The sequence below is a fragment of the Nymphaea colorata genome, chromosome 12 (assembly GCF_008831285.2).
Source record: "Nymphaea colorata isolate Beijing-Zhang1983 chromosome 12, ASM883128v2, whole genome shotgun sequence".
Lineage (NCBI taxonomy): Eukaryota > Viridiplantae > Streptophyta > Magnoliopsida > Nymphaeales > Nymphaeaceae > Nymphaea > Nymphaea colorata.
The window spans coordinates 10,982,418-11,001,986 of NC_045149.1; the positions used below are offsets into that span (position 1 = coordinate 10,982,418).

The 19,569-nt window shown below is 39.3% G+C and overlaps 1 protein-coding gene across 1 annotated transcript; it reads left to right on the forward strand.

Moving 5' to 3' along the window:
* The first annotated feature begins 14,421 nt into the window (after positions 1–14,421).
* On the forward strand, positions 14,422–16,804 carry LOC116266360 (low affinity inorganic phosphate transporter 1-like). The gene has a single exon (XM_031647535.2). It carries the CDS (start codon positions 14,975–14,977, stop codon positions 16,661–16,663), a length of 1,689 nt encoding a protein of 562 aa, XP_031503395.1. The 5' UTR covers positions 14,422–14,974; the 3' UTR covers positions 16,664–16,804.
* Positions 16,805–19,569: the final 2,765 nt, after the last annotated feature.

The following is a 19,569-nucleotide window of genomic DNA, read 5'->3' on the forward strand; positions in this document are numbered from 1 at the left end:
TTTTGTAGAAAACCTTTCATGGTAGTTGTTCGTACTATGCTCTAAAGGTTCAACAAAATAATCGATACTAATATTGCTGATTTGTTGGCAACGGCAAAAATCCTCCATGTAGACAACAAATAGATTGTTGTTAAGTCGTCGAATACAACACCTTGTTATAGTCACCATTGTAGAACTAGAACTCACAGTGATGTTATATACAACAGATAAGGCAGATATTTTAAATGGACAAGTTAGCCATATTACCTATTCTCAAGCCAGTTGGAATTGCTGGTTTCTTCATGACCAGCGACTTTTTTTGTGGAACGTGTCGTTTTCATTGGGCTGACTGATATTTTGCCATGGTCAAGGGTTTTCTTCTACCTAGCCATTGATTATCTATTTGGGTGATGGATTTTTCTCGATGGGCTTGTTACCAAAGACGGTCATTCTTACTGGAGTCAGTCAATACTTCTCTAATAAGATTGGCATAAATAGATTTTTTGGTATCCTACCCCTTTTAAGAGGAAACCCCCTTTTTCATATCTCGTCAGTTTTGAAAGAAAATAGACCAGCCGCCTTTTTTTCTTGTATGTCCTTTTCAAAGTAAACTTTTGAAATTCAAATATATTTACACATGTTTGTTATCTCATAACATTATTGAAGATTAATTTGATTACGAAACATATAACTTGGTATTGCCTACGTAATTGTTATGTTGTTTGTCATTGATCATCATCTAAATCTTATATGTGGATATTATATTTAAACAAATGTAAGCTAATGAAGATTGACTCGATTAAGTTGATTACAGACATATAACTTGGTATGTTCATATAATTATTGTGTTGATGTTATTTATCATCAATCGTTGTCTAAGTATTACATATAGAGGTTATATTTAAACACCTACATTAATGAAGATTGATTATATTGATTTGATTTCCAATGTATAACTTACTATTGTCTATGTAACTGCCATAACAAAGAAACCTTATGTAAGCACAACATAGAACATTCTTAGCGTTATATTGTGTACACCACTACAACACAATTTGCAAAGTACAATGAAACAATGTCATTCGGCTGCATTTAATGGAGTCATTGATTACTTCAACTACATAGAATTAAAGTTGTCAGTAACTACAAAAACAATTTGCTCATTAGTATTCATTGTACTATCACATGTGTACTCTTGCCATGTAAATGTCAAGGTACCATTACAATAAATGTTGTACTGTCATGTACTCCAACTATAGCAATGCGGTCATGAATCAGTGTACTATCGCATGTAGATGTTGGCGGGTGCATTAAGTATGCCATGGTAGGAAGAATTTGGACTATATTCATAAATAAATGACTATGTAGCATGCTATCGTGTTTGACAAGGTGAAAGCAATGAAGAAGGTGAAATGAAAGCTGTTAGTGATGGGATACATCCGATTGTCCATGAGCTCTGCCTAGATAAATGGATAAGTAATATTATAGGTACTCTATAGCCTCATATCATAAGGAAATACAATAGTGGATCATTTCATCCTTTGTCTTCTCCTCACAGGTTTTGCACAATGCAATAGAGTTAATGCAACAAAGAGTAATGAATGAAAAGTACTAAATTCTCAGTCTTTATGTCATGTCACATTCTGCAATACATTTACTCCTTACTTGTTATTGATACATTATTTATGGCCTTGTGTGACGTTGTTCAAAGCGTAGTCCACTAGATGCCCTTCAATTCTGGTTTTGTGCATGCTAGAATAATGTTTTCATACCCCCAACTGTTCTGATCATTTGAAGTTGCATGTATTCAATAGATTACCAACAGATACATCAGATATTCTCACACACCTCATTTATACTCATATCTCACATTTTATACTACATGTCATGATTCCTGCATTGTGGGAAGAGTGCCATCATTGGGTACACTATGTGCTTGACATGCATAAGATTGTTTTCTTATAATACAATTCATTAGAAATATATAGATCAGTACATCTTGATTTGATGTTCATGAAAGATTTTTAAAGAGCGAATTTGAATCAACATGTCTTAGCGGCACTTTTTTCATAGGAGGAAAGCTCGCCACTCGAACAATGGATATGAATGTGATGTATTTGTCACCAGATACATGAAAGCAATTTGTAATGACATCAAATTAGTTTTTGATTGTGTATGTAGCAGATAGACATCACATATTTCATTCAGGGTGTTATTTTCTTATTTACAAACAGGTTATTTTTTCTTCACAAAATGATATACCACATCAAAAACAAAAAAAGCCGTGACGACTTGGTGAACTCCATCATGTCGATGACAGCAAATAGAAAAAACACAAAGAAGAAAAAAATAGAAAGCAACATGAATAATATATTTTGTGTCTAGAAAAATGAAGAAGAAAATAAAAAGAAATGACATAGTGTATTTTGCATCAAACAAAGTGGTTGTTACTATTGAAAAACAATCATTATCTTAGACAATTAACATACAAGTGTCACACCATTAATAGACACTCGTTATGTAATACCATTAGCAAATACTCGTTATGTAATACCATTATCTCACACCATTAATAGATACCCCTTATGTAATACGATTAATAGACACTCGTTATGTAATATCATTAAAAAATACTCATTATGTCATAGTATTATCTCACCATTAATAGACACTCATTATATAATACCATTATCTCATACTATTTTTAAACAATCGTGAAATCATCTCAAACCATTAATAGACATTTGTTATCTTACATCATAGACATGTGGTCATTATCATTCTTAAACAATTATCATCTCATCTCACACCATTAACAGACATTCGTTGTCTCACACCATGAGACATTCGTTGTCTCAAACCATGAGACATTCGTTGTCTCACACCACGGGCAAACCATCCTTGACATTTTTAAACAGTCGTTACATGAGATAACAATAGGAGTACAAATAACATGTCCTATAGTCTCTGAAATAACAACAAGGGCATGACCTAGTGAAACAGATAGCTGCTGAGCTATTGACAAAGGCATGAAATAATGAAACAGATCTTATAGTGTCTAAGTTAATGACAGGGGCACCTATTAACAAAACAGGTCCTTTGGCATTTGAGATAACGAAATGAGTCTGACATAACAAAAAGGGTGAGACCAAATAACATGTCATATAGCTTCTGAGATAACGAAAGGGGTATAAGATAACGAAATGTGCAAGACCAGAAAACACATTATCTCCCCATGGACAAACGGTCCTTACTTTTAAGCAGTTGTGTCTCACACCATTAATAGACATTCTTGATCGCACACCATTGACAAATGGTTCTTATTATTTTGAAACAATCATGATCTCATCTCACACCATTAATAGACATTCTTCATCGCACACCATTGACAACTGGTCCTTATTATTTTGGAACAATCATGATCTCATCTCATACCATTAATAGACATTTGTTATCTCACACCATGGACATACACCCCTTTATTATTTTTAAATAGTCTCGTTATCTCATCTAATAATATTCATAAACATCTATTATCTCACACAATGCCCAAACGGTCTTTATCTCACACCATAGATAGACATTATAAAGCACACCAATAAACACAATTAATATTAGTAATATATGTTTATTATCGATCATCTTGTTTATGGCATTTTGTTTTTGATAGATTCTGATTCAATGTGCTGATTTTGTGAGTCAAAAGGGCAATTGTCTAATCAATGTGTTTATAACTAATAACAATATGACTTGCCCATCAAGGATAGGATGCTGGCATGCAGTCTCCACATGCTTCTGTGCTTGTTTGCTGTGGATCTTCCTAACAAAATGCTCATAGGATTGTTTTCTACGGATCTCCCTCTGACCTTGCTTCTACATCATTGTTGATGTTGATGATGGAGTTGATTATGATGATGAGACATGATATGCATCTGTGGATTATGATCGATGCAAGTAAGTTTCTCCATATGCAAATGGTGATCGAGATGGAAAATTTATTGTTGTTGTGAATGGTGAATGACGAGGGGGCCACTCAATCAATTGGGGTACTTGAGGATGCACTACATCTCAATACTGCTCATTATACCATGGTGTAAACCTGCAGAGCAACTTGACATGATTGCATGATAGCTCAAGCACTTTTACAATATTCCAATTAGTCTTTTTTCTAATGTTGTATGGTGTAAACCACACCTACATACAAATGGAACATTTTGTAAGTATTCCAATATTCTTATCAAGCAAACTATTAAGTACTATTTGGTAAATAGACCTATTCATTTGAAGATTCAATATGATTGATCTGGATGCACTTAACATGGCAAACTCTAGGACTGATATCTCTCCACTGTGTGTGTAATGGTCGTGCCTCTGGAAATGAATGGTCTACAATGATATAATAGAAAGTATGTACTCCCACATTTAGAACTGCAGTGCAAGTCAAGACATTACAAGATATGCGAGTGTTTTTTCCAATAAATTAACTTGATGAACACACTATCAGTGCCTACATCAAGAACCAAAATCCTCTCACAGACGCAACAATGTTCTTCAATTGCTTCAGTTAGCTACACAAATGCATAAACATAGCTGCCCCAAAGCATAACTATGCATCAAGTCAAAATCTTCCAAGAATTGGTTGTCTCGCCAGCTTATTATCGAGCCCGAGTTGTCACTAAATAGACAAATGGAAAATAAATAAAGAATAAAAGAACTCAATGCTTGGTCTGCTTCATGTGATGGTGCATCCTGATTTACATGGTCATGTTGATTGACATCCCCTCAAATCTAACAACATTCTCAAACTCATAATCTGTCAACTCCAGGAGATTGTTTCTCTTCCCACTCAAAGTGTGGTTGGATGTCCAAAACACAGGTTTTTTGTGAATTCTCATATCAAACATCCTATCAACATCTTTTAGGGTAATCATCATCTCAAATTCATTGAACATGAATGTGTGTGTTCGAGTATCTTACTTTTGAGTTAAAGTGTACAAGGGACTCCATTGGATTTCCACAAAGCCATGGGCCAACAGCCCATTGAATTTCATTTTCTTCAGTCTCTTCTTCCAGAAGTTTGAGATCATCTCGTACAATTTGACAATAAAATGCCACTGGTAGTGCCCTTATTTCTGTGACACCATACTAATGTCAAATGCATTATCAAACACAGAAACTTTAGTCACAAATAGTTGAATAAACATTCATTATCAAACAAGGGAAACGTCATAGATTACTTACAATGACATCACACATTCGCCTCCTTTTAGACTTTTTTGTTTTTCTTTGCCTAGTACTTCTAATTTTTGTGCAGCTTCCTTCTGGACAACTATTCCATGTTGCTCTCTCACAATCTATTCACCATCTACTTCCTCTCTCCTAAAGGGGTTGGTCAAGGGAATGAAGATATCCTCTACCCTATCCACTATCAGCTCCACAAATGCTTCCTCTACTTCCTCCAACATTTGATTTTCCTCCCCGATCTCAAGTTTCAATTCCTCCATGCTGGTCTTTCTCATTGCTTCTACGACTTTTGCCTCCTCAATTGGATTTTTCCCTTCATTTTCTTTCTCCATCTATACCACAACAGTAGCTTTAGCTGTCCTACCCTCTGCTGGTTCTACCGACTCATTATTCACAACTACCAATCCATCTTTTACCAAGTTCTTTATATTTGGTCATGTTCAACTTCACACCAATAGACCACGTACAACGGAAGGTCAATGTGATACTCTTCCATATGGATTGAATAAATAGACAAAGTCGATCTGCAAGAGGCAAATGAATCATGAGATAATGTCTTACTATCTTTGTTATATAACAAAAGGGGCATGACTAAATAATGTGTCCTATAGCATCTATGATAACAGAATGGGTGGAACATCCTAAAATGTTTGTGGTCATGAAAAGGGTATGAGATAACAAAACGGGCGAGGCAAAAAAATTGTGACATATAATGTATGACATAATGAAAGAAGTATGAGATAACAAAAGAAGTGGAATCAAATATTATGTCCTATAATTTCTGAGATAACGAAATAGGTTATATAGCATCTGAAATAACAACAAATATATGAGATATGAAATAGGTTCTATAACATCTAAGATAATGATAGGGGTATGAGATAACGAAATGGGTCCTACAATATCTGAGATAATGAAACAAGTATGAGATAACGTGCCTCATAGCTTTTGAGGTAACAATAGGGGTACAAATAATGTGTCATAGTGTTTGAGATAACAACATGGGTATGAGATAACGAAACAGGTCCTATAGCATATGAGATAATAGCAGAAGCATGAGCTAACAAAACAAGTTCTATAGTGTATGAAATAACGAAATGGTCTAAAAGAGACAGTGCCAATCAATGCATCCTATGGCATATGAGAACCATAACCAAATAACACATGTTATAGCATCTAAGATAACAAAAGAGGTATAAGATAATGAAATTGGGGGGATAAAAAAATGCATCCTATAACATATGAAATAAGGAAATGCACAGGACCAGAAAATGCATCCTATAGCATCCAAGAGAATGAAAAGAATCTGAGATAACAAAAAGGATGGAACCAAATAACATAACTAATAACATCTGAGATAACAAAACAGGCATGTCCAACCTCGATGAAACCACCTAAATCTATCATTGTCAATGCTTTCTCATATGGGTGGACTCTGCTTGATCTGCTTTGATAGATGACCTTTACCAGCTCTATTCCCTATTCCTTGTTGAAACTGTTTGCTCTGCTCCGACTGACAACCTTTACTGTCTCCACTCTCTCTTCCTTGATGATTCTGCTCACTTTGCTTCGACAGCTGACGTCTATTTGCTCGATTCTTCAACTAATGGCTTTCCAATGACTGTTTTAAAAATGAAGACACTTCCTTGCTGCTCGGGAGTGTATGTTAGCTATAATGACTTACATATATGGACTGACACAATAATCCCTGCCTTTCACATAAGGTCATTCTTTCTAACAACTACAACTGTTGATTCTGCTTCTCAATGATGGACCTAGTTTCAGGTTCCTATTAGACACATGGAAGATAGATAGTTGACGTGCATGAAAGTTTCTTAAACTGAGGTGTACATAACCCGCTTCGATACATATAACTACTACAGATTCAATTGGCCACATATATCTCAACATTGCAACACATCAAATTGATGCTGGAAATTGGAAACATGTTTCACACATTATATATGTTAAAATATCCTTGCAAGGCTAGCCTTCATCTTGCACATCATACACAAAGTGATCCATGTATAACTGCTCTTACCCTAGAAGAAAATAAGTTTGGCTCTTAAGACATGTTTACTTCGTAGGTGTTTCTTTGGGTCAAACTAGTCTTTTTCTCATCTTAAGTGGTCTTTAATACATAATTAGCTGACATTGTTGCAAGCTATGTTAAGAGAGACTTTTCCAAATCTAACATAAGGGGATGTTGAAAATACTCTCTCGTGAAATATATTGGTTGGAAATTGTTTTATGGATCGATCATGAATTTTTAATTTTTGAAAAACCTCAAGAGTATCGTGAGAGAGAGAGAAAGAGAGGACACGAGAAAATACTAGAATCTCTTCTACATTGTATATGATTGAGAAAATAGCAAATATATAGAGTAGATGGGAGGTTAGAACACAATATGGCAAGATATAAAATCGTATCAGATCCACAATTATAGGGTATTGACGTTGCCAATTAGATCCACAATTATATGCTCCTCAATCATTATCCAAAACCTTCCTTAACAATCTCCCGCAATCTGAACGGTGGTTCTACGACGTTGAGATTGTTTCTGAAAGTTTTGAACATCATTCCTCCAAGAGCCTTTGTCATCCCATGTGCAGGTTGCTCTTTGGTTCGAATGAAGTTCACTTATATCTCTCCCTTATTGATATGATCTCTAACGAAGTGAAAATCAATTTCAACATGTTTGGTATGAGCATGAAAGACTGGATTTGTTGCTAGGTATAAAGCACCTATATTATCGCACCATAGGACTGGTGTATCTTGTGAGGAGATCTTCAAATCCTTGAGAAGCAATTTTAACCATAGTATTTCTACAGCAGCACAGGCTAGAGATTTGTATTCAGCTTCAGTGCTGGATCGAGCTACAGTCCTTTGTTTTCTGGAGGCCCATGAGATAACATTATTTCCTAAGAGAGCAACAAAACCACCAGTCGACTTTCGGTCTTCCGGACTTCCAGCCCAGTTTGCGTCTGTATAGATGCTTAATTGCAATGAAGGCGATTGAGTCAAGCGAAGAACATAATGGCTGATGCCTTTTAAATACCGAAGTATTCTTTTAACCATTGTCCAATGAGCCACTTTGGGAGAGTGCATGAACTGACAGACACGATTTACCACAAAAGTAATATTAGGTCATGTCAGTGTAACATACTGTAATGCATCTATCACACTCCTATATAGTGTGGGATCCAAAAAGGAGGATTCTTCAGCAATTGTGACATTTTTGGTAGTCACCATGGGAGACGTTGTGGGTTTGGCATTATCCATTTTAGCTTTGTGAAGAATGCTATTAATGTAATTTTCTTGGCACATGTATATCTCCCCGAGTTGTCGCTTGACTTCAATGCCTAGAAAATACGTGAGAGGGCCAAGATCTTTAACCAAAAAAGTGGAACCAAGCTGGGCAATGATACGAGAAATGAGGGCTGGTGTAGATCCGATAGTTATCAAATCATCAACGTAAACAAGCAGATAAAGTTGATGCCCATCACGAGAGTAAATAAACAAGGATGCATCAGATTGAGACACAACAAAACCAAGATCAGTAAGAAAGCAACTCAGGCGATGATACCATGCGCGTGGAGCCTGCTTGAGCCCATAGAATGCTTTACCTAATTTGCAGACATAATGAGGAAAGGTGCTATCTTGAAAACCCTCAGGTTGAGCCATATATACATCTTCGGAAAGATACCCATTAAGAAACTCATTGTCAAAATCAAGTTGTCGTAAAGACCAACCAAAGTGGGCAGCTAGAGATAGTAACACTCTGATAGTGGTGGGTTTGACAGTCAGACTAAAAGTTTCTTGATAGTCAATGCCAGCCGTTTGAAGAAAACCCCGAGCGACAAGTCAAGCTTTATGTCGTGCAATAGAACCATCAGGGTGACATTTGATTTTGTAAACCTATTTGGAACTAATGACATGGAGATTCGGTTGTGGGGTACAAGATGCCAGGTTTTGTTTTTTTGCAATGCTGAGAACTCATTTTGCATAGCATTACGCCAGCACAATGATTGAATGGCTTCTTTAAAATTCCCTGGTTCCTCTTGTGCTGTGATGGCTGAAAAAATTTTTGGTTTTGAAGAACCTATCATAGAACGGGTTAGCATTGGATAAGATCAAGACTGGTGGTGGCAGCATCAACAGTCAAATCAGAATAGTTGGTGTATCCAGAACAGATGGTGTCTCTGATGTAGGACTTTCAGTCTCATTGAGCGATAGACCGAGGTGCTCACGAGGTGAAGTCGTGGCAGAGGTTGTAGCCATAGGAAGAGGTAACAAAGTATAAGTGGAGGCTGTTGTTGACTGTGTTGGATCACACATTGGATCAACTGGACTAGAAGGAGAGTCGTCAGACATATTTGGTAGCCAACGAGAAACGAGTTAATCTATGAAATCTGTAGAACAATCAGATCCATGTGTATGAGTTTCATCAAAGACAACATGTTGAGATATAAGAATGCAAAGATGTCACTTGTCATAGCATAAATATCCTTTATGATGACTAGGATAACCCAAGAAAATACATGAAGTAGTATTGGGCTGAAATTTGGAATCATTCATAGGCGTCAATAGTGGATAGCATGTGGTTCCAAAAACCCTCAAATGTGCATATTCTGGATCCTTGTGAAACAACATATAAAAGGGCGATTTGCGCTGCAACTTCAAAGTTGGTAAACGATTGATGATATAAATGGTAGTGCGAAAAGCGTCAACCCAAAAACTATATGATAATCCAGCATCATAAAGCATACTTAATCCCGTTTCGACGGTATGACGATTTTTTCGTTCAACAATTGTTCGGGAGTATAAGGGCAAGAAAATTGATGCATAATCCCATGTTCATCACAGAATGAGGCTAAGTCAGAGTTTACAAATTCTTTGCCATTGTCAGAATGAATGGAGCATATATGTTAATTTAACTGCTTTTCAATCAAGATCTTAAAATTCTTGAAACATAGAACAACTTCAGACTTAGCTTTGAGAGGAAACAACCATGAAAATCTAGAATAATCATCAATGATGAGTAGAAAGAACCTGAATCCCTCTCGAGAGGTGATGGGGGCAGGTCCCCATACATCCATGTGAAGCATTTCAAGAGATTGTGAGGCTTGAAAATCAGAAGTTGGAAAGGATTGCTTATGTGCCTTTCCCAAAAGACAAGACTTACATACTCCTTTTGGAATAGGAGAATTTATTGATATGAATCTACTGGAATTTAAAATACCAACGATCTTCTTGTTGGCATGACCAAGACGCCGATGCCATAGTTCGAATGGTGCTGAAATTTTATTGACGTCTACTGGAAACCAACAACTAAATGCTTCTCCCTTGGTTGAAGATGAATCTATGTTTGACCTCGTCGCCTTAATGGGATGGAGTCCGTTATGCATCTTTGGTCCTTGAAGTAGAACCTTGCCCATCTGTTGATCCTTAATAACAAAATCATGTGGTGAAAATTGAAAAATACAATCATTTTCAGATGTAAATTTTCCCACCGATAAAAGATTGTGAGCCATTTTGGGCACATGCAGGGCATTGTTAAGATGAAACGAAGATACTGCAGTATTAACTAATAAATTATATATGTGCTTAATAGAGAGACTTGAACCATTACCAATCATGATATTGTCCAATCCATCATATGCCGTCTTGTTGTGCATCATCTCATCGTTGTTGACAATATGCTTGGTTGCTCCCGAGTCGGGATACCAATATTCACCAGTGGATTCTTGTAAACTCATGGCAGAGAATGCACGTGGAATATCATAACATGTCCTTGCCGAGTGACCTTTCTGTCCACAATATTGACATGTGATGATGGAGCGAGGATGACTTCCATTTCCTGCATTGTTCTTGGAGTCTCCATTTTGTGGTGGTTGAGTTTGAACATGTGGTCGATTTCCTCTTCCTTGGAATCGACCTCCTTGCCGACCTCTGAAGCCACCTCGTCCTCTTCCGCACCCTCGAAAAGTGTTGAAAGTAATCTGGTTTTCAACCTATGGTAATGCTTGGATAGATTTGTGAGGATCGACCCTAGCTGACTTGAACATATTAAGTCTCTTCTCTTGCGTGAACAAAAGATCAAACAGCTCAGAAAACGTAATCGAGGCATTTGAAGAATTAGCACTAATGAGAGTCACAAAACTTTCATATTCAATAGGCAAACCATTCATTGTGATCTGTACAAGATCACCATCCGTTGTATCTAATCCGGCCGCGGATAGTGTATCAGCAAAAAATTTGATTCGCTCCAAGTAAGTTTGCATATCCATATTGCCTTTTGAATGAAATGTAACTCCTTTCGCAACAACATTATTCTCAAAGGTGATTGAGAACTAAATGACTTTTTCAGCGTATTCCATGCCTCAAACGCTGATTTACTAGTCACGATTTTTCTGAGAACTGGTTCGGAGACGGTGGCCTTGATCCAACTTAGTGCTAGTCGATCAGACCTCTTCCAAACAGCAAACTCTGGATTTACTTCAATCTTGCTGTCCTTGACAATGGTTTCTGAAGGAGTGGGGAAAGTCCCATCTATGAACTGTATAAGTTCTTGGGACTCCATGACCGATTCCAACTGGGAGCTCCATAGTAAATAGTTGCCTCGGTTAAGCTTAACAAAGATAAGTGCAGCGATAGCATTCCATTGAGTTGACGATGGAGTTGCCATAATACTTCTACAGAGAGAAAGAATATGATGGTTACAGTAAAAGACAAAGGACGTTACCCTGTTAGTAGATCCAGGGACCTTCGTTTCTTGAAAAATCAGCAACTCCTAACTGGATTGTCCAAAAATTCTGAATTTCGGAAACAGTAGACTCACAACGGAATCCAACGCCACCAAATTCGTTTTCAGATCCGAACCACAACAAAATCGCGCCTAAGATGAAGTGACGCCACCAAATTTGTTTTCAGCTTCAATACAGCTACAGGGAGCTCTTCAGACCAGCCTATGGTTAAAAATTCATAGCGCCCTGGTGTCAACTCCAAAATGTCTGAAATTTGGTGTGGAGATAGACAAAAGGAAGACGATTCCATCGGGTCCTTGCTCAATGCAAACGGTGGCCGGAGCTGACAACGCCGATGATCGGAATTTCAGCAAAATCTCGGGTTACAGCAGGCGGCCAGAACTGACAACGGTTGGAAAATCTGCGATTCCAGCCGGCTCAGGTGTCGGATTCAGTCGATCTTGGGCTCGTTGGAACCGGAACGAATGGAGGGTGCTAATTGTATAGTGTGGAGGCCAAAGGTTGCCGACGCTGGCGGTGGTGCTCTGATGAACAGGAACGCAGGACAGTTGCTGAACAGAGGGCTCAGCAGAATTGGGGAACAAGGATCTTTGCAATATTTTGCTGCAAAGAAATCTCTGCAATTGATCCATGGAAAATCAAGGTGGAGCAGAGGCTGGCTCTGTTACCATGAAAAACCTCAAGAGTATTGTGAGAGAGAGAGAAAGAGAGGACACCAGCAAATACTAGAATCTCTTCTACATTGTATATGCTTGAGAAAATAGCAAATATATAGAGTACAGTAGATGGGAGGTTACAACACAATATGGTAAGATATAAAATCGTATCAGATCCACAATTATAGGGGATTGAGATCAGATCCACAATTATAGGGGATTGACGTTACCAGTTAGATCTACAATTATATGTTCGTCAATCATTATCCAAAACCTTCCTTAACAATTTTCCTTCAAGAAAGTCCTTCAAAAAGCTTTTCAGATGGGAAGGGTGCACCAACCTTTCTCAAAATTATATTGCATTCTTTTTTCTTTTTCTTTTTTGGACAGCTATTTTTGTCTTGCCATAAAACTTTAACATAGCTGGTTGGGCAGGCTGTGTGTTGAAGACACATCAACGGTTCAATTCCTATGATGCTATTCTCTTTGGGAACAGGGGTACTGCATTCCATCCAAGTCTAGATACAGCTCAGGTCCCCAAGAATAGAGAGAATAGGGGGTTTTGGGCCTCTTTATGGACAATGAGTTGTTAACCCTTTACTCACTCGTAAAGATGAAATATTCTTCTTACACTTTGGTAAGTATCCAATGTAAACCAGAGTTTTGAGATTAGAAACCTGTATAAGCATAGAACTGTGACGTCGTTGGTAATACCAATGCATAAACATCATTTATATTTATTATTTTTTTTAGTGTTTTGATATTACGAATCCGTGTTTGTTCTGTCTTTGGAATTATCTTGACTAACCTAATTTAATTTATCCATGTAATTATCTTTGAATTTTTTTAAGTTTGTATTTTTAAATTTCAAATAATTAATTAAAATTTTATTGTGCGATTTAAGAAATCCAAGTACAATCCGATCGATTTGGCCAATTTTCAGAATTTTGTTCGGACTGTTTCGCCCGAAAGATTCAAGTATAATCGGATTTGGCTGACTAGAATTTCGTTACAAGTGTTGCATCTGACATTACCATGAAACTTAGGCAGACCCATAACAGCTGAAGATACGGATACTGATATTCGACCGCGAGCTGAGTTCTTTCTACTTGGAGATGAGGTGTGTTCATAACAAAAAAAAAAAAAAAAAAAAACGTTAAAAACAAGTCAGCTAAAAATTAGAAAAAAAAATGTTTTCTTTTAAAAACACTAATGAGGGAAAAAAATGAACTTTTCAATTTTCTGTTTTTTCATTTTTTCATGTTTTCATATTCTCTATAGCTTCTAAATATTTATTTTCACTTTCTTGCATTTTATTTTTAAGGAATGATCATCTTTCTCTTTCTGTTTAAAGATTAATTGTTTTAAAATTTATCCAATTTTTTTCCTTTTTTGTTTGGAAAAAGAATTTCATTATTGAAATTAAAAAGAACCTAACAACTGAAATTGAAAACTATATTCATGGATACGGTTAAAACTCTTCTCAGCAAACGTTGACAAAGCTCTAGCCAATAAGAATTGTGATTGTCTGCGTTCGCAAGGTTCAGCAAACGATCGGAAACCCCTATGAAAATAATTTAAGGCTCGGATGTCGAAATCAGAAAAGAATATGCCCATCCACCGCCCCTGCCGAGCTTCTTGTCTCAAATTCTACCCGCAATCCGTACCGTGCCTTTCTGCAGCGATGAGGGCCCCTCACTGTTCGTGCGGGGAGTCTTATATGACGTCACCGACGCACGCCGATCCGCTGTTCTGGCAGAGTTACTGGTCCGGCCGGTCCGAGATCACCGGCAAGCAATCGAGAGGCCCAGACGATGGTGCTTGGCCAGAAGGGTTGAGTGAAGAGAAGGGGAAAGAAGCCCTGCCTCTTCCTCACTTGCGGAGGCAACGTCGTTGATCGAGGCTTTCTCGAACGGCGTGAGAGATTGTGATGGGAGATGAGGAGACAGAAAGCGAGAGGACGAGCAGAAGGAAAAAAAGAAAGGGAAAGTAGGGCTTCGATCTTTTAGTTAATTCTTTCGAGATCGAAGTCAAACGCGAAACGTGAGGGACACGCGGCGGCCTCATATAAGACCTCCGTCTCCATCCCGAGGTTCTCTGGCGAGATGACAACCCAGAGCGTAGCGTGTTGACTCTGTGCCAAATTCAGAATATTCGCAGTTCACATTCCATCGAGAGGGAGAGATAGAGATGAGGAGGAAGGCTTCCTTCTCATCTGATCGCGATGATCTTCTTCTACTCGGGAGTTCGCTTACAGCAATCGGACCCCAACAAAAGCAGTCTGCCTTGTGGTCTGTTCTGTTCTGAGGTTCACCTACTCAAGCCGCCATGGATGTACAGCTGCGAGAAAGGGAGTCGGTGAGGGTGTTAAGCTTTCTTGATTCGGCCAAGGTCCAGTGGTACCATTTCACCGCCATTATTGTTGCTGGGATGGGCTTCTTCACCGACGCCTATGATCTCTTCTGCATCTCACTCATCACCAAGCTTCTCGGTCGCATCTATTACTATGAGGCCAACCCTGAGCGTCCTGGATCTCTTCCCCCCAATGTCGCCTCCGCCGTCAACGGGGTGGCCCTCTGCGGCACCCTCTTCGGCCAGCTCTTCTTCGGCTGGCTTGGTGACAAGATGGGGAGGAAGAGGGTGTATGGTCTCACCCTCATCCTCATGTTCGTCTGCTCTATTGCCTCTGGTCTGTCGTTCACCACAAACCCCAAGGGCGTGATGACCACCCTCTGCTTCTTTCGTTTCTGGCTGGGATTCGGCATCGGCGGCGACTACCCTCTGTCTGCTACCATCATGTCTGAGTATGCCAATAAGGCTACCAGAGGGGCGTTCATCGCTGCTGTCTTTGCGATGCAGGGATTCGGCATCCTTGCCGGAGGGATCATCTCCATCATCGTCTCCGCAGGGTTTATGAACAAGTATCCTGCACCCTCCTACAAAGAAGATATGAAGGGGTCGACTGTGGAAGAGGCGGATTATGTGTGGAGGATCATCCTCATGTTTGGAGCGCTACCTGCGGCTCTTACGTACTACTGGCGAATGAAGATGCCGGAGACGGCCAGGTTTACAGCTCTGGTGGAACTGAATGAAACTAAAGCTGAAGAAGACATGAAGAAAGTTTTGCATCTGTCGTTTATCGTCCCCAGAGAGGATTTGGAGCGAAATCAGGACAAGGCAAGGCAGGTCCGGACAATGGAGAGATTCGGCCTCTTTAGCCGAGAGTTCGCCTGGCGCTACGGCAAGTGCCTCCTCGGCACCACTTCCACCTGGTTCTTCCTCGATATTGGCTTCTACAGCCAAAACCTCTTCCAGAAGGACATATTATCCGCCATCGGCTGGATACCTGCTGCCAAGACCATGAACGCTATCGAGGAGGTGTTCAAGATTTCACGAGCTCAGACACTCATTGCCCTCTGCTCCACCGTTCCCGGCTACTGGTTAACGGTGTTGCTTATCGATGTCATCGGCCGTGTGGCCATACAACTGATCGGTTTCTTCTTCATGACGGTAGGCATGTTCGTCCTCGCCGTCCCTTACGACATGTGGACGACGAAGTCACACCGCATCGGTTTTGTGGTCATGTACGCTTTCACCTTCTTCTTTGCCAACTTTGGCCCTAACACGACCACCTTCGTTGTTCCCGCTGAGATCTTCCCGGCGAGGCTGAGGACAACCTGCCACGGCATCTCGGCGGCTGCCGGTAAAGCGGGCGCCATCATCGGCGCGTTCGGGTTTCTCTACGCTGCTCAGAGCAAGGACCCGGCCCAGACGGATCCTGGATATCCACCGGGCATAGGAGTGAGGAACGCTCTGCTTGTGCTGGGAGTGACTAATGCTGTTGGCTTCTTTTGTACCTTCCTGATTGAAGAGTCCAACGGCAAGTCCCTCGAGGAGATGTCGGGGGAGGTCGGGGAGGGTGCCGATTCTGCTGAGAGCTATCGCCTTGATCAACCGGTTTTCAACGATTCTGCAGCTTCTGCTGACAGCTATCGCCTTGATCAGCCGGTTTTCTAGCTATATATATATATATATATATATATATATATATATAGAGGTTTGATCGACTGCAAATTTGTGGTCTGATGTCACAACTTGTGTATGTGTGCATACTAGTTTGGTTGGACTTGCTTTTTACCTTTACTGGCTTGCTTCGTACTCTTTGATTTATTTTGTTTCTACAAAGCATTGTTGGTTGATGCGTGACAATTAATAAATGGGCTTTGCAACGAGTAGAGCTGTACGAGGCATGGACGTCCATCTCTTCAGCTGCTTCTAATTAAGCTGCTGTTCTGGACATGGACGTCCATCTGGCAAAGGAAACAGTTTAGTGCTGGAACAGTTTACTACTGTTTGATGAATATGTGAATAACACAATGTTTCATGAATTTGTCCTAGAGATTAGGATATATTCATGGAATGATAAAAAATTAGGCGTTAGGTAACTGTTGGCCTCTCCAGTAAGTGTAGATAGACATGCTCATTTGACAAAGAGAACAGTCACTTGTATGGAAGTAGTTCAATAAAATACTTAGATAAGTGATCCATGAACCTATCCCAATTATTGTGGCATATTCATAAACAATTACCATTGTCGAACAGCTCCAATGAAATGAAATACTGCTAAAGATCAATAATCTGAAATCTGAAAAACACAGTACAAAGGAGTGTTCCTTTTACCAAACCTTGTAAGGTAAAGGGAGAAGGGGAGTATAGTTGGCTGGTGGCCGATCACTACTAGTCTCTATGGCTTCCATCTAATGTAGAAAGCAAAGAGGAACACTAGTTCGTTGCTCCAGTCACTAGATTCACTGCACAGTCCACCAAACCATCTAATGTTTTAATATACATGAAATATTCGAATACGTACGCTGTATACGAGTGAAAATGATCATTTCAATAGGAGGTATTCGTTTTGTTTATTATTGGGAAAACAAAAACTCTCCGTTCTTCCATTCTTAGGGTTTTAAGCGTTGCCAGAAATAGCATTATCAGGTTCTTAATGGTGAGATTTGTATAAAGTACTCTTTGGTAAAGTTGTTTTTGTTGAAAAAAAAAGAGTGACCAAAATTTCCAAAAACATAAAAATCTTATAAAGCGTAGGAAAATGAAAATAAATCAAAAACTGACAAAAAGATCAAAAAACCTAAACAAAATGAAGAAAATAATTTCTTCGATGATAAAAAATTATGATAAATAATTTAATTTGGTTTTAAGTTTAGATTAAAATTCATGATGATACTAATGTAAAAAATAAAAAGAAAAACCAAAAAATTGAAGAAAAATGCCAAATGTCTTCATTTTTTTTTCATTTTATTCAGTACTCTAGTAACATTTTTGAAAAATACGACGATTTCTGTGAGACTGGTCTTAAGAATGAGCTCAAATGCCTTGCCCGTCTGGGGATGCTGTTTTCCTCGATGGGCGACACAACGTGAAAAGTAAATATCAAATTACGCTTCGCAAAAGGAGAAGAGTCATATTTTGCCTGTTCTGGAAACAGCATTATAGGAGATTCAATTCCCCCTCTTTTAAAAGCAGCTAAAAGGGCATCCTTTTCATTGCCTGTTATAACCAACAGGATGAACAGGACTTCATCTTCCCCACACCACTGTCTTGTTCCAGTAGACAATGGAGTGAACTGTCTGCCGTTTGATGAGGTTTAGGAACAGCAACATGACTGCTAAACTATTCGGCATTCCATTCGTGCAGGCCGGTTTGTCCAATTTTCGATGTTCCAAGATAAGCTGAACCGCACAATATATCCCGGAACTTATAGATCATGTAAACAATATAATTATACAGAAATTATGTGCATTCAAAATGTATACAATTAAACAAACTGATATCATTGACCAAACTCAAGAACATGAGGCAGAAAGAGAGAGAATTAAAAGCAAAAAGACAGCCATGGATAAAGCCCAACCACTCATTCGAATGTTATGCACTCGGGAAGGTTAAGATCCACAACTTTTAAATGATCAGCCTAATGAGGCATTTCATCGAACAGTTTATCTCCAGTTGAATGAAGCGCTACTACAAGGTCGTGGCATTACTCTGGCTTCAGACTGACATCAGAACGATATGGGAACCACTATCACCGGATTCATCCGTGACGAATTCTCAAATCCACCGTCCTCTTCCTCGTCTCCCCATGTGCCGGCGACCAGTCTCAAAGTCCTTCATAGTTACTCCGCAGGTGGGGCTCTCAGTTTGCCGGAGGGCCCCCTCTCGGTTCGCAGTATCTAAAAAGGGAAGGATTGGCACCGACATTGATGCCGATGGATCGGCGGATGATATAGAGCTCTTCTGCCTCCAGCAGGAGCTCGCATAAGCTCAATCGTGTGTCTTGAAGCTCTCTCGATGGGAGGATCATTGCATCGGGATTATTGCTTCCGTAGAATGCACATCAGACACACAAAAACCAGTTCACTTGGCCTTTATAATGGCAATCCTAATTCCAAAATAAACAACCAAGATTAACATTCTTTAATACCCATCAACATAACACCCTCTAAAATTTAAACTAATAACGTTGTTATCACACGCCACCAAACCCAGTCATGCTACCCATCACTTGGTAAGAGAGAGAGAGAAAGATCACATGGTAAGAAAGAGAGGAAGAAAAAGAGTGGCTGAGAGTCGAGCTCTTTCATGCTATTCTATGTAAAACTACCAAACGGCCCGCTGGTTCCTTTTCCGGTGGTTGGGCGGGATTTGTCTAAACAGAACACGCCCGTTCCGTTCCAGGACTAGGGATGCAAATCAAATGTCCTCCTAAGCGCCACACTGGATCTATCGTCCCTCCAATGAGTATTGCCTGTGCAGCATCTAAGTGTAAAATGTGCATACTTAATGTGGCGACGTTGAAAAGGGTTGTAGACTTTGGGAGCGAGACAAGCACAAAAAAATTAAGTCTGGCC